This window comes from Corythoichthys intestinalis, chromosome 1 (genome assembly GCF_030265065.1).
Source record: "Corythoichthys intestinalis isolate RoL2023-P3 chromosome 1, ASM3026506v1, whole genome shotgun sequence".
In the NCBI taxonomy this organism is placed as follows: domain Eukaryota; kingdom Metazoa; phylum Chordata; class Actinopteri; order Syngnathiformes; family Syngnathidae; genus Corythoichthys; species Corythoichthys intestinalis.
The window spans coordinates 2577123-2593578 of NC_080395.1; the positions used below are offsets into that span (position 1 = coordinate 2577123).

General features: G+C 39.8%; 1 protein-coding gene across 3 annotated transcripts in view; it reads left to right on the top strand.

Moving 5' to 3' along the window:
• Positions 1-2473: 2473 nt before the first annotated feature.
• dpy19l3 (dpy-19 like C-mannosyltransferase 3) overlaps positions 2474-16456 on the top strand; it is a 91796-nt gene continuing 77813 nt past the window's right edge. The window contains exons 1-3 of one of the 3 annotated variants that reach the window (XM_057842728.1): positions 2474-2984; positions 3236-3388; positions 6427-6554. In XM_057842728.1, the coding sequence (XP_057698711.1) occupies positions 3253-3388; positions 6427-6554 (264 nt within the window). In that variant the 5' untranslated portion in view covers positions 2474-2984; positions 3236-3252. The remainder of the gene's footprint in view (positions 2985-3235; positions 3389-6426; positions 6555-16456) is intronic. The other 2 variants (XM_057842718.1, XM_057842737.1) reach the window with 2 other exon arrangements.

A 16456-nucleotide genomic window follows, 5' to 3' on the forward strand; every position in this document is an offset into this window, starting at 1 on the left:
TGAAAATACTCAAAATTGACAGGAAGTGACCTGTTAATGCCTTAAAATTAACAGGATGGGACTATAAAGCCCCCAAAGTCAACAGGAAGTGACCTGTAAATGCTTCGAAATCAAATGGAAGTGACCCATAATTGCCCAGATCAACAGGAAGTGACCTGTAAATGCCCCAAATCAATAGAAGGTGACCAGTAAATGCTTCAAAATAAACACGAAGTGAAAATAAACAAGAAGTGACCTGTAAACACTGCAAAGTCATCAAGAAGTGACCTGTAAATGCTGAATGTCAACTGAAAGGAACCCATAAAGGCCCCGAAATCAACAGGAAGTGATGTGTAAATGCCCTAAAACAACAGGAAACGACCTGTAAATGCCTTAAAATCAACAGAAAGTGACCTGAAAATGCCCTGAATCAACAGGAAGTGACCAATTAATGCCTAAAATCAACAGGAAGTGACATGCTATTGGCCTAAATCAACAGGAAGTGACCTGTTAATGCCCCAAATTCAACTGGAAACGACCTGTAAATGCCTTAAAATCAACAGAAAGTGACCTGTAAATGCCCTGAATCAACAGGAAGTGACCAATTAATGCCTAAAATCAACAGGAAGTGACCTATTAATGCCTTAAATCAACAGTAAGTGTCCTGTAAATGCCCTAAATCAACAGGAAGTGACCTGTAAATGCCCTAAATTAACAGGAAGTGACCTATTAATGCCTTAAAATCATCAGGAAGTGACCTGTTAATGCCTTAAATTAACAGGAAGTGACCTGTTAATGCCCCAAAGTCAACAGGAAGTGACCTGTAAATTCTTAAAACAGGAAGTGGCCTGTAAATGCACTAACAGAAACAGAAAGTGACCTGTAAATGCCTTAAAATCAACAGGATGTGACGGTAGAGGCCCCAAAGTTAACCGGAAGTGACCAGTAAATGCGTCAAAATGAACAGGAAGTGACCTGTAAATGCCGCAAAGTCAACAGGAAGTGACTTGCAAATGCCGCAAAGTCAACAGGAAGTGACTTGTAAATGCCACAAAGTCAACAGGAAGTGACCATTAAATGTCTTAAATCAGCAGAAGGTGACCAGTAAATATTTCAAAATAAACAGGAAGTGATCCGTAAATGCTGCTGAGTCAAAAGAAAGTGACCAGTAAATGCCCCCAAGTCAACAGGAAGTGAACATTAAATGTCCTAAATCAACAGGAAGTGGCCTGTAAATGCCCTAAATCAATAGGAAGTGACCTGTAAATGCCTTAAAATCAACAGAAAGTGACCAATTAATGCCTTAAAATCAACAGGAAGTGACCCATTAAGGCATTAAAATCAACAGCAAGTGACCTATTAATGCCTTAAAATCAACAGTAAGTGTCCTGTAAATGCCCTAAATCAACAGGAAGTGACCTGTAGATGCCCTAAATTAACAGGAAGTGACCTATGAATGCCTTAAATCAACATGAAGTGACCTGTTAATGCCTTAAAATCAACAGGATGTGACAGTAAAGGCCTCAAAGTCACCAGGAAGTGATCAGTAAATGCTTCAAAATAAACAGGAAGTGATCTGTAAACGCTGCAAAGTCAACAGGAAGTGACTTGTAAATGCTCCAAAATGAATGGTGGTGATTTTAAATCCACAAACATCAACAGAAAGTGACCTCTAAATGCCTTAAAGTCAACAAGAAGTGACCATTAAATGTCCTAAAGCAACAGGAAGTCACCAGTAAATGTTTCAAAATAAACAAGAAGTGACCCGCAAACGCCGCAGAGTCGAAAGAAAGTGATCTGTTAATGCTAAATAATAAACAATAAACAGGAAGTGACCAGTAAATGTTTCAAAATAAATCTGACATGACCTGTAAATGCGGCAAAGTCAACAGGAAGTGACCTATTATTGCCTTAAAATCAACAGGAAGTGACCTGTAAATGCCCCCAAATCAACAGGAAGTGACATTTAAATGTCCTAAATCAACAGGAAGTGACCTGTACCTGCCCTAAATCAACAGGAAGTGACCTATTATTGCCTTAAAATCAACATGACGTGACCTGGTAATGCCTCAAAGTCAACAGGAAGTAACCTGTAAATTCTTAAAACAGGAAGTGGCCTTTAAATGCCCTAAGAGCAACAGGAAGTAACCTATAAATATCAACATGATGTGACCGTAAAGGTCCCAAAGTCAACAGGAAGTGACCTGTAAATGCCCCAAAAGGAAGAAGAAATGACCGGAAATCAACAGGAAATGATGTGAAATGCCCCAAAATGAACTCCAGCATTGGCTGCCATTGACGGCCATAGAAGTCCTTCCCACTTCAAATGGTCTACTTCAACTTAAAACTCTTTAAACGAGTTTGAGTCACATGATTGGACGTCCATCGCCGTCAATTTCAGTCAATGGAAAAACGAATGTGAATATTTTTTCGCTGTCACTTAAAATGAATTGGCTGTCTGCTACTCAAATGGTTTGAATACTTTTAATTTGGCATATAGGAACCACGTGATTGGACGTCTATCACCGTCCATGGCAGCCAATAAGTTCAGAAAAATGATTACCTATTTAGCTCTTTTTGACAGCTTCTATTGTTCCCTTGCATTGGAAACAGCTTTAACGGTGATGAACAACAAAATAAAACCCAGTCGCATTTAAAATGAAGTTTAAAACTCAGAAACGCACTATTTTCTTTGTTTTATGAGATGAGATTTCATGTTTCGCGAGTTGTTGTAATATGTTTGATCGAAAGTTTGGCGTAAAATAGCATTCTGGGAACATTGCTCGTTTTATTTTGAAGGCGAACCCTGTCAAGTTCCTGCGTGGACACTCAATCGAATCCTGGGCGGCGAAAAAATAGCAAAAGCGATTAATGTTTGCGTTGAAGCGAACGTGAAGGGAATGGAGAAACCGTGGAGCTAACCGAGGGAGGAAGAGAGGAGACGGCAGCCGCCTGAGTGGACCTTTTTCCGGCGTAGATTCGGACGCGTACCGTTGGTTTTGCCGGTGGGTGTGCGTTTGTTTTCTTTACCGGAGCGCACTTCTAGGTGCTATAATGCTAGCAAAAATCACCAACATGAGCTTTAATAAACCACAAATGAGAGTTGGAGTCAATTCCAAGTCATGAACATGTATTTCAATGTATATTTAATATGTAAGTAAATGCAGTTCATCCCATCGCTAAAAATCAGATGTGAAAACAAACGCAAGATGGCGTCCTTGTTGACGTTTTGTTTTCCTGCCCATGCGCGGTGAAGCAACAGGGCCGCGCGTCATGGCAGTCCTGCGACAGAGGAAGGGCAGCCGGGGGAAGGAGCCCCCCCAGCCCCCCGCTGCGGATTCTCAGGCTCAGCAGCGCCACCAGGCCAACTGTTGCTCCCAGCATCATCACCACGATGACCTCCTGCAAGGTGAGCTTCAAAAGGGGATGATGCAATTCGGGGTAGGAACCTCACGATACGATACGATCCATTTACGACCATCAGTGGCAGCCAATGAGTTCAATTTGTGGTATTTCACGTGAAAAAAATGATTAAAAATGATCAGGAAGTGATCCAAAGTGAACAGAAGGTGGCCCAAAATGAACAGGAAGTGACCCGGGAATGTAACAAAATCAACAGGAAGTGACTTGCAAACGGCCGAATATCAACAGGAAGTGATATGTAATATAACAAGTAGCCATTGATGGCAACAAGACATCCAATCTGTTTGGACTGAGAGGGGCTAGCCAATGAGATAATAGGAAGTTACCCAAGATTAACAGAAACTGATCCTGGACTGCTCCAAAATGAACAGGAAGTGACCCAAAAATGCCCAAAAACGAACAAGAAGTGACCTGCAAATGTCCGGGAAAAAATCAATAGGAAGTGAACGGCAAATGCCCCAAAATCAACAGGAAGTGACCAGTAAATGCTTCAAAGTCAACAGGAAGTGACCTGTTAATGCCTTAAAACCAACAGCAAGTGACAAGAAAATGCCTTAAAATCAACAAAAAGTGAGGCGTAAATGCAACAAAATCAACAGGAAGTGACCTGCAAATGCTCCAAAATTGACAGGAAGTGACCGAAAATGCCCCCATATCCAAAAGAAGTGACCGAAAATGCCCCAAAATTGTCAGGAACTGACTGTTAATGCCTCAAAATGTACAAGAAGTGACCTGCAATTGCCCAAAAATCGACAGGAAGTGACCTGAAAATGCCTTAGGATTGACAGGAAGTGACTTTTAAATGTTCATACATGACAAGAAGTGACCTGTAAATGCTCCAAAATTGACAGGAAGTGACCGGTAAATGTCAGAAATAGACAAGAAGGCACCTGTGAATGCCTCAAAATCGACAGGAAGTGACCTCTAAATTGCCCAAAATTAACAGGAAGTGATCAGTAAATGCAAAAATAAACAGGAAATGACCCACAAATGTACTAAAATTCAACAGGAAGTGACGGAAATGCCCCCAAAATCATCAGGAAGTGACCGAAAATGCCCCAAAATTGACAGGAACTGACTGTTAATGCCTCAAAATGTACAGGAAGTGACCTGCAATTGCCCAAAATCGACAGGAAGTGACCTGCAAATGCCTTAAAATCAACAGGATGTGACCATAAAGGCCCCAAAGTCAACAGGAAGTGACCAGTAAATGCTTTAAAACAAACAGGAAGTGGCCTGTAAAGGCTGCAAAGTCAACAGGAAGTGACCTGTAAATGCTCCAAAATCAACAGGTAGTGATTTTAAATCCACGAACATCAACAGAAAGTGACCTATAAATGCCTTAAAGTCAACAAGAAGTGACCATTAAATGTCCTAAAGCAACAGGAAGTGACCAGTTAATGTTTCAAAATAAACAGGAAGTGACCCGTAAATGCTGTAGAGTCAACAGAAAGTGATCTGTTAATGCTAAATAATAAACAGGAAGTGACCAGTAAATGCTTCAAAATAAATATGACGTGACCTGTAAAATGCGGCAAAGTCAACAGGAAGTGACCTATTATTGCCTTAAAATCAACAGGAAGTGACCTGTAAATGCGGCAAAGTCAACAGGAAGTGACCTATTATTGCCTTAAAATCAACATGAAGGGACCTGGTAATGCCCCAAAGTCAACAGGAAGTAACTTGTAAATTCTTAAAACAGGAAGTGGCCTTCAAATGTCCTAAATCAACAGGAAGTGACCTGTACCTGCCCGAAATCAACAGAAACTGACCTATTATTGCCGTAAAATCAACATGAAGTGACCTGGTAATGCCTCAAAGTCAACAGGAAGTAACCTGTAAATTCTTCAAACAGGAAGTGGCCTTTAAATGCCCTAACAGCGACAGGAAGTGACCTATAAAATCAACATGATCTGACAAAATGACCAAAATGTGACCAAAATGTACAGGAAGTGACCTGCAATTGCCCCAAAATCGACAGGAAATGACCTGCAAATGCCTTACGATTGACAGGAAGTGACCTTTAAATGTTCAAAATGACAAAAAAAAATGTACAGGAAGTGACTCGCAATTGTACCAAGTGACCATAAATGCCCGCAAATTGAAAAGGAAGTGACCGAAAATGCCCCAAATCGACAGGGACTGACCGGTAAATGCCTCAAAATGTACAGGAAGTGACCCGCAAATGCCCCAAAATCAACAGGAAGTGACCGGTAAATGCCTTACGATTGACAGGAAGTGACCTTTAAATGTTCAAAATCGACAGGTGGTGAACCGCAAATGCCCCAAATCGACAGGAAGTGACATGTTTGCTCAAAATTAACGGGAAGTGACCTTTAAATTGCCCCAAATTATCAGGAAGTGACTGGTAAATGCCTTACGATTGACAGGAAGTGACCTGAAAAATGCCCTCAAAGTCAATAGGAAGTGACCTTTAAATGCAACAAAATTAACAGGAAGTGACCAGTAAATGCCACAATACAACAGAGACATTTAAATGTAGAAAACCAACAGGAAGTGACCTGAAAATGCCCCAAAATCAACAGGAAGTGACTGTAAATGCAACAAAATTAACAGGAAGTGACCTGTAAATGCCACAATACAACTTTAAATGTAGAAAATTGACAGGGAGTGACCTGTAAATGCCCCAAAATCAACGGGAAATGACCATAAATGCTCCAGAAAACAGCAATTGACCCTATAATGCCCAAAATTAACAGGAAGTGACCTCAAAATGGCCAGAAATATGCAAAAAAGGACCTGTAAATGCCACAAAATGAACAGAAACTGACCATATATGCCCAAAAATCAACAAGAAGTAACCCGTAAATACCCAAAATCAACAGGAAATGACGTGAAATGCCCCAAAACGAACTCATTGCCCGGCGTTGAACGCCACTGACGGCCATATTGGACATCTACTAGTGACAAACTCATTCCAATTTAAAGCTAAAGGATTAAAATGGCTAGTTTTTCATATTTATTATTAGATGATTTCCTGACCCATGCGTGTATAATTGGCAGGCGACTGGTCGTGGGGCTGGATCGTGTGGACGTCGGTGGGCTGGTCGGTGTCGGTGGGCTTGGGCCTGCTGTGCTGCATGTACATGGCCACTCTGCACGAGAACGACCTGTGGTTCTCCAACATCAAGGTCAAATATTCGCCCACCTTCTGTTTCATAATAATAGTTTTATTTACAAATTCTTTTTTGGTTAGATTATTTCTGAGTGTTGTGTCACACATTTATTCTTTTGAGCTAGTTTCTGTCCTTGGTTTTTTGAGGAAAACTGTGAGAAAGAAACTTTTTGCGTGGTGAAAGAAGAGGGCTCGCGCTTTATTTTGGTAGGATCAGTTCTCACAGAACACAATATTCAGTTTTACGAAAGATGTTCAAGCAATAAATAAGTACTAGAAAAAGCAATTTCAGATTAAAAATTGTGAGGGGATGCTTACTCCTCTGGTCCGTGGGTCACTTCCTGTTGGTTTAGGGGCACTTCCTGTTAATATGGGTATCCTGTTAGGTAATTTTGGGGTATTTTACGTCATTTCCTGTTGATTTTTGCTCACTTCTTTTTCCCATTGGGGCATTTACGGGTCAACCTCTGTTGATTTTGGTGCAATCTGGGTCAATAACCTGTTAGATTTGGGTCACTTCCCAGGTGTATTCATTTTACCTCATTGGCTGCCATTGACGGCAATAGACGTCCAGTCTGTTGTCACTTCCTGTTGATTTTTTTGGCATTCCCAGGTCGCTTCCTGTTTATTTTGGGTCACTTCTTGTTCATTTTAGGCCACTTTTTGTTCATTTTTGGGTAGTTCAGGACCATATTTTGTTTATTTTGGGCCACGGGTCACTTCCTGTTGATTTAGGGCTTTTACAGTCAATTCCTGTTGATTTAGGATGTTTTCAAGTCACTTCCTGTAGATTTTGGCACATTCACGGTTACATCCTTTTGATTTTTGGTTGCATTTTGTGGTCACTTCCTGTTGATTTTGGGTGTTTTCAGGTCACTTTCTGCTTATTTAGTGTATTTACTGGTTACTTCCTGTTGACTTTGCGGGTATTTATATGTCACTTCCTGTTAATTTGGGGCTTTTATAGGTGATTTCTTGTTGATTTCTGGGGCACTTATGGTCACTTCCTATTGATTTTTGGTTGCATTTAGAGGTCACTTCCTGTTGATTTGGGGGCATGTGCAGGTCACTTCCTGTTAATTTCTGGGGCGTTTATGGTCACTTCCTGTTTATTTGTCAGGTCACTTGCTGTTGATTTAGTGCATTTACTGGTCACATTCTGTTGATTTTTGGTTGCATTTTCTGGTCACTTCCTAATTATTTTTGGGCATTTACATGTTACTTCCTGTCAATTTAGGGTGTTTTCAGGTCACTTCCTGCTTATTTAGTGTATTTACTGGTTACTTCCTGTTGACTTTGGGGGTATTTATATGTCACTTCCTGTTAATTTGGGGCTTTTAAAGGTCATTTCTGGGGCATTTATGGTCACTTCCTGTTGATTTAGGGTGTTTTCAGGTCACTTCCTCTTGATTTAGTGCATTTACTGGTCACGTCCTGTTGATTTTTGATTGCATTTTCTGGTCACTCCCTGTTGATTTTGGGGCATGTAAAGGTCAGTTCCTGTTAATTTTGGTTGCATTTTCTAGTCACTTCCTGTAGATTTTTGGTCGCATTTATATGTCACTTCCTGTTATTTTGGGGCTTTTATAGATGATTTCTGGTTAATTTCTGGGGTATTTATGGTCACTTCCTGTTGATTTTTGGTTGCATTTAGAGGTCACTTCCTGTTGATTTTGGGGCATTCACGGTCACATTCTTTTGATTTTTGGTTGCATTTAGAGGTCACTTCCTGTTGATTTTGGGGCATGCAAAGGTCACTTTTTGTTCATTTTTGGTTGCATTTTCTAGTCACTTCCTGTAGATTTTGGGGCATATACAGATCACTTCCTGTTCATTTTTGGTTGCATTTACAGGTCACTTCCTGTCAATTTCTGGAGCATTTATGGTGACTTCCTGTTTATTTAGGGTGTTTTCGGGTCACTTGCTGTTGATTTAGTGCATTTACTGGTCACATTCTGTTGATTTTTGGTTGCATTTTCTGGTCACTTCCTAATTATTTTTGGCCATTTACATGTTACTTCCTATTAATTTATTTTCAGGTCACTTCCTGCTTATTTAGCGTATTTACTGGTTACTTCCTGTTGACTTTGGGGGTATTTATATATCACTTCCTGTTAATTTGGGGCTTTTATAGGCCATTTCTGGTTGATTTCTGGGGCATTTATGGTCACTTCCTGTTGATTTTTGGTTGCATTTAGAGATCACTTCCTGTTTATTTAGTGCATTTACTGGTCACATCCTGTGGATTTTTGGTTGCATTTTCTGGTCACTTCCTGTTGATTTTGGGCCATTTACAGGTCACTTCCGGTCAATTTTTGGGGCATTTATAGTCACTTCCTGTTGATTTTTGACTGCATTTTCTGGTCACTTCCTGTAGATTTTGGGCCATTTACAGGTCACTTCCTGTCAATTTTTGAGCGTTTACATGTTACTTCCTGTTAATTTAGGGTGTCTTCAGGTCACTTCCTTTTGATTAAGTGCATTTACTGGTCACATCCTGTTGATTTTTGGTTTCATTTTATGGTTCCATCCTGTTGATTTCGGGCCATTTACATGTCACTTCCTATCGATTTCTGGGGCATTAATGGTCACTTCCTGTTGATTTTGGGTTGCGTTTTCTGGTCACTTCCTTGTGATTTTTGAGCATTTACATGTTACTTCCTATTAATTTAGGGTGTTTTCAGGTCACTTCCTGCTTATTTAGTGTATTTACTGGTTACTTCCTGTTGACTTTGGGGGTATTTATATGTCACTTCCTGTTAATTTGGGGCTTAGGTCATTTCCGGTTGATTTCTGGGGCATTTAAGGTCACTTCCTGTTGATTTTTGGTTGCATTTAGAGGTCACTTCCTGTTGATTTTTGGATGCATTTTCTGGTCACTTCCTGTCAATTTCTGGGGCATTTATAGTCACTTCCTGTTTATTTAGGGTGTTTTCAGGTCACTTGCTGTTGATTTAGTGCATTTACTGGTTACTTCCTGTTTGTCAGGAATGGTGGGCTGGCAGGTGGTGTGTGGACCCAAATGCAGGGAATCAGTAATGCAAGGCAGGTGGCAGAGAACTCAAAAAGGTTTTAATTATAACTAACAAAAAGCACAAAGTACAAAACAAAGGCTGTGGCAATCCAAAAACTGTTAACAAACAAAAGTCAGGCTAACTAATAAACTTACTTTCCAAGCAGGACGAGGAACTGGGGGAAAATGCTGACATGAACAAGGCGATTGACCTTGACGTAGACGCTGACATGGACAATGACGCAACAAGGAGTGACAAGAAACTGGGTGCTTATATACACACACGCAGACATGGGGTAACGAGACAACGAGGAACAGCTGGGTAACACAGTAGGATGCAGATTGCTGGATACACTAGGAGAAGGAACAACAGGTGAAATCAATGGGCAATCACAGAGACAAGTCACACTAGGAGAAAACCAACACAAAACCTAACACTGTTGACTTTGGGGGTATTTATATGTCACTTCCTTTTAATTTGAGGCTTTTATAGGTCATTTCTGGTTGATTTCTGGGGCATTCATGGTCACTTCCTGTTGATTTAGGGTGTTTTCAGGTCACTTCCTGTTGATTTAGTGCATTTACTGGTCACATCCTGTTGATTTTTGTTTGCATTTTCTGGTCACTTCCTGTTGATTTTGGGCCATTTACAGGTCACTTCCTGTCGATTTCTGGGGCATTAATGGTCACTTCCTGTTGATTTTTGGTTGCGTTTTGTGGTCACTTCCTTGGGATTTTTGAGCATTTACATGTTACTTCCTGTTAATTTAGGGTGTTTTCAGGACACTTCCTGCTTATTTAGTGTATTTACTGGTTACTTCCTGTTGACTTTGGGGGTATTTATATGTCACTTCCTGTTAATTTGGGGCTTTTAAAGGTCATTTCTGGGGCATTTATGGTCACTTCCTGTTTAGTTTTGGTTGCATTTAGAGGTCTCTTCCTGTTAATTTAGTGCATTTACTGGTCCTGTTGATTTTTGGTGGCATTTTCTGGTCACTTCCTGTAGATTTTGGGCCATTTACAGGTCACTTCCTGTCAATTTCTGATGCATTAATGGTCACTTCCTGTTGATTTTAAGGAATTGACCGGTCACTTCCTGTTGATTTGGGGCTTTTACAGTCAATTCCTGTTGATTTAGCGTGTTTTCAGGTCACTTCCTGTTGATTTAGTGCATTTACTGGTCACATCCTGTTGACTTCCTGTCGATTTTGGGGCATTTGCGGGTCACTTTCATTTGACTTTTGGGCAATTTACAGGTCACTTGATTTTCAGGCATATACTGGTCACCTCATGTTGATTTTGGGGCGTTTTCAGGGTACTTCCTGTTGATTTTAAGGCATACCGGTCACCTCATGTTGTTTTTGTGTCCTTCCCTGGTCAGTTCTTAATCATTTTTGGTCACTTACTGTTGATTTGAAGTCAATTCATATCCTCAAAGGCGTCATTTTGTTTCTTTTTTTGTCTTGAAATAACATTTTTGCGAATAGGAAATGAATGGAAGAATTGGAAATGAATGGGTAATTTTTTTGTCGTAATATTACTTTTTGGCCAAAACCGATTTTGTGTGTTTATTTTTTTTCTTAAGTGGATGGGAAAAAAAATACAGATACTTTATTATATTCCGGGAGCTTTGCTTGGTAAGGCATCATGGCAATTATTGCAACAAAACCTGCGTTTTTCTCATGCCGACAAAGTGTTGCCACAGCGACCGAGTGAACATTGTGTGTTTGGAACTGACATCATCATTGGCAGTGCACTATGTTCTGCACGCACACACACATAAGACATTTTGTCCAAACATAAGACCTCCAACACTTTTCTTCTCCCACCGCAAAAGTTGACAAGTTCCACCGCAATGTCAAATCCTTTTCTCATAAAAGTGTCCACCAAATTCTCCAAACAAAAGGAACAAAATCAACCACATGTTTTTAACATTTACACTCTCACGGGACACGAGCAAGTTTCTAAGTGGGATAACAAGGACGAGGGCTGGAAAGTTCATCTTGTGATCGTCATGTAAGACCTGGGCTTTCGGTGGGAAATATTTTGCACAGAGTCGCATATGTCTTTATCTTTGCATCCAAATGAAACGGACGTCTATGCCTGTCAATGGCAGCCATTGAGTTAAATGTCATAATGTTAACCCACAATGCGACCTGAAATAGCTAAACAGCGCCACACCATGTCTCTATTTATTATTTCCTAAGCGATGAGTGCGAAACTGAGCAACGATTGTAACATCCCAAGTCACGATGTCAGGCTTTCGTTGTTGTTTTCTTCTGTTTATTTCAATCGCAACTCGGCATGCTAGCATTAGCATGCTAATGTTTAGCATGCTAACATGATACAATAAGAAAGCACCAACTGAAACAGAAAATCAAATGAACACACACATTAGCGTACTTTAGCATTGTGGCTAATCCGCTAACAGCAGATGGAAAAATTCAAACTCACCAGTTTGCTTGGATGTAGTCGAGTACACACACTAACAGGTCCCCAACACAGATCAAAAGGTGAGGTTCTATAATTTAAAACATCACAAGCCACGATGTCGGGCATCGTTGTTGTTTTCTAAAGATTTATTTCAATCGCAGCTCGGCTTGCATCAGCATGATAGCATGTTAGAATTAGCACGCTAATGTTTAGCATGCTAACATGATAAAATACAATAATAAAGCACCAACAGAAACAGAAAATCAAATGAATACACAAATTAGTGTATTTTAGCATTGTGGCTAATCCGCTAACAACAGATGGAAAAATTCAAACTCACCAGTTTACTTGGATGTAGTCGAGAACACACACTTACAGGTCCCCTACACAAATAAAAAGGTCTGGTTCTATAATTTATAACATCCTAAGATACGATGTCGAGCTTTCATTGTTGTTTTCTAAAGATTTATTTCAATCGCAACTTGACATGCTAGCATTAGCATGTCATCATATTAGCATGATAGAATGTTAGCATTAGCATGCTAATTTTTAGCATGCTAACATGATAAAATACAATAATAAAACACCAACAGAAACAGAAAATGAAATGATCACGCAAAGTAGTGTACTTTAGCATTGTTGCTAATCTGCTAACAGCAGATGGAAACATTCAAACTCACCAGTTTACTTGGATGTAGTCGAGAACACACACTAACAGGTCCCCAACACAAATAAAAAGTTCTGGTTCTATAATTTATAACATCCCAAGCCACAATGTCGGGCTTTCATTGTTGTTTTCTACAAATTGATTTTAATCACAACTTGGCATGCTAGCATTAACATGATAGCATGTTAGCATTAGCACGCTAATGTTTAGCATGCTAACATGATAAAATACAATAATAAAGCACCAACAGAAACAGAAAATCAAATGAACACACAAATTAGCGTACTTTAGCATTGTGGCTAATCCGCTAACAACAGATGGAAAAATTCAAACTCAGCAGTTCACTTGGATGTAGTCGAGTTCACACACTAACAGGTCCCCAACACAAATAAAAAGGTTCTGCTTCTATAATTTTTAACATCCCAAGCCACGATGTCGGGCTTTCATTGTTGTTTTCTAAAGATTTATTTCAATCGAAACTTGACATGCTAGCATGCTAATTTTTAGCATGCTAACACGATAAAATACAATAATAAAGCACCAAAAGAAACAGAAAATCAAATGAACACACAAATTAGCGTACTTTTGCATTGTGGCTAATCCGCTAACAGCTGATGGAAAAACTCACCAGTTCACTTGGATGTAGTCGAGCGCACACACACTAACAGGTAACACAGGTGACACAGATAAAAAGGTCTGGTTCTATAATTTATAACATCCCAAGCCACGATGTCGGGCTTTCATTGTTGTTTTCTAAGGATTTATTTCAATCGCAACTTGACATGCTAGCATTAGTATGATAGATTTTTAGCATTATCATGCTAATGTTTAGCATGCTAAGATGATTAAATACAATAATAAAGCACCAACAGAAACAGAAAATCAAATGAACACACACATTAGCGTAGTTTAGCATTGTGACTAATCCACTAACAGCAGATGGAAAAATTTGGACTCACCAGTTCACTTGGATGTAGTCGAGAGCACACACTAACAGGTCCCCAACACAAATAAATAGGTCTGGTCCTATAATTTATAACATCCCAAGCCACGATGTCGGGCTTTCATTGTTGTTTTCTAAAGATTTATTTCAATCGCAACTTGACATGCTAGAATTAGCATGTCAGCATATTAGCATGATAGAATATTAGCATTAGCATGCTAACATGATAAAATACAATAATAAAGCACCAAAAGAAACAGAAAATCAAATGAACACACAAATTAGCGTACTTTTGCATTGTGGCTAATCCGCTAACAGCAGATGGAAAAATTCAGACTCACCAGTTCACTTGGATGTAGTCGAGCGCACACGCACTAACAGGTCCCCAACACAGATATAAAGGTCTGGTTCTATAATTTATAACATCCCAAGCCACGATGTCAGGCTTTCATTGTTGTTTTCTAAAGATTTATTTCAATCGCAACTCGGCATCCTAGCATTAGCATGTTAGCATGATAGTATGTTAGCATTAGCATGCTTATATTTGCAATGCATTTCCAAATCGAACAGAATCGAATCTTGACCCTCTGAATTGAATCGAATCGTGGCCCTCCGAATCGTAATCGAATCGAATTGTGAGGGCAGTGCCGATGCACACCTCTAATATTTAATGTGTTTTTAATAAGCATGTCTAGTTACAAATCGTGTTTCCTGTTACCAGCAGGGGGCATCAGGTCTAATAGGTAATATTTCAATGCATTCGTGTTCAGGCTGGGATACCTCTCACACATGCCAGATTTGAAATAGACTGAACCTTGTACCAGGGAGTTATTAGTCATTTACTGAATTTGGCATGTTACCAAAAAAAAAAGGCCTACTTTGTCACTCTGCTCAGGTCAGGGCCATGAATGAAACCGCACCATTTTTAGAACTTCAGATCTCATATGTCTCATGAACAATCTCACCAATTTTGAGGAGGATCCAACTAACCTTTTAGGCTCCAATGTCTCAAATGTTCACCCTGTAAAATGACAAAAAATTTGAATATTTTATTTTGAATATCATACTAGCTTCGCTTGCTAATAACACAGCTATTCTCCCAGTCCAGCCCAACCACGTCATCACCCTTAGCGTCCATTGGGCACATAAAACATGGCGCCCTTTGTAGGCCAAAACATGTACTAAATATTATAGATTTTTAAATCAATGGCAATATTTCATGTGTTTCTAACAAAAAATGTCTAGTTACAAATCGTGTTTCCTTTTACTAGCAGGGGGCATCAGGCCTAATGGGTAATATTTCAATGCATTCGTGTTCAGGCTGGGATACCTCTTATACACGCCACATATGAAAAAGACTGAACCTTGCACCAGGGAGTTATTAGTCATTTACTGAGTTTGACCTTTTGCCAAAAAAGTCCGACTTTAGCATCCTGCCCAAGCCCGGCCCGTGAATGAAAACTCAAAATTTAGATCTCATGTTTCTCATGAAGGGTCTCACCAATTTTAAGGAGGATCCAATTAACTCTCTAGGTGCCAAGGTCTCAAATGTGTACCCTGTAAATTGATAAAAAATTCACATTCAATCCAAAATACCAGATTTCCTGTTTCCCACTCTGCTCAGGTCAGGCCCATGAATGAAACCGCACCATTTTTATAAATTCAGATCTCATATGTCTCATGAACAATCTCACCAATTTTGAGGAGGATCCAACTAACCTTCTAGGCTTCAATGTCTCAAATGTTCACCCTGTAAAATGACAAAAAATGTGAATATTTTGTTGTGAATATCATACTAGCTTTGCTTGCTAGTTAGCACAGCTATTCTCCCGGTCCAGCCCAACTAATCATCAATCTTTAGCCTTTGAAACGAGTTCCACATGCACGCCCCTGAGTGTTTGTAAAAGGATGAGGGGAAGTCAAGATAAAGCTTTTTTCCTCGGAAGCATGTCAGCGTTAACTCACATCGGAACCAGAACACCCACCTGGTGCTCTGCTGGTTTATTTTTCATCAAAATGAAGTAGCACACTTTGGCAAATCCGAGTGAAAAGACATCCAAGTCTAACATTAGCTGACGACAGCCAGGTTGGACTTGACAACCGCGTGTTGTGTTTTTATGAAGTCTAAGACTTGTTTTTAAACACACACGCACGGACGTTCCCATGTTTTCACCGGTTTCATTTTTCATTTGAGAATTCCAGGCCCTGAAGCCAGTTCCACTTGGCGCCATGAAATCTGGTTGGCATGTGGAAATCCACAAACACTCCTGCAACCAGTTTTTGGATCACTTTGTCTGAACTTGACTACTTGCTAACAAATGTGGACGTTGTTTACCGGACGAATGGGTGACTGGCATCTACGTACATCACGTTTGAGGTCATGTAAGACACAATATTAACATTTTGTAAACATGTTTTATTATTAACTAGAAACTTCCATTTCTGGGGAAATTACTATGGGGATTTGCTGTGGGGATATACAGATCTTAGCCCCGCCCAGGTTGATTTGGGGACATTTCGGGGACAATATTTGGGGACTCAGGCTTTTTTGCCATTAGAAATGAATGGGAAGTTTGGACGTCCATGGCCGTCAATGGCATCGACTTACATATGCATCAATGGAGGCCAAGTATATTCCAGTACATATCAATAGAATTGACATACATGGCCGTCAATGGAATCAGCAATGTAAATGTCATTTGAAATGAATGGGAAATTTGGACGTTTATGGCCGTCAATGGCATCGACTTACACATGCGTCAATGCAGTCCAAGAACATTGGCATCAATAGAATTGACATACACGGCCTTCAGTGGTATCTGTGTACTTGGTAGTTAATGCAAAGTAAATGCCATTGGAAAT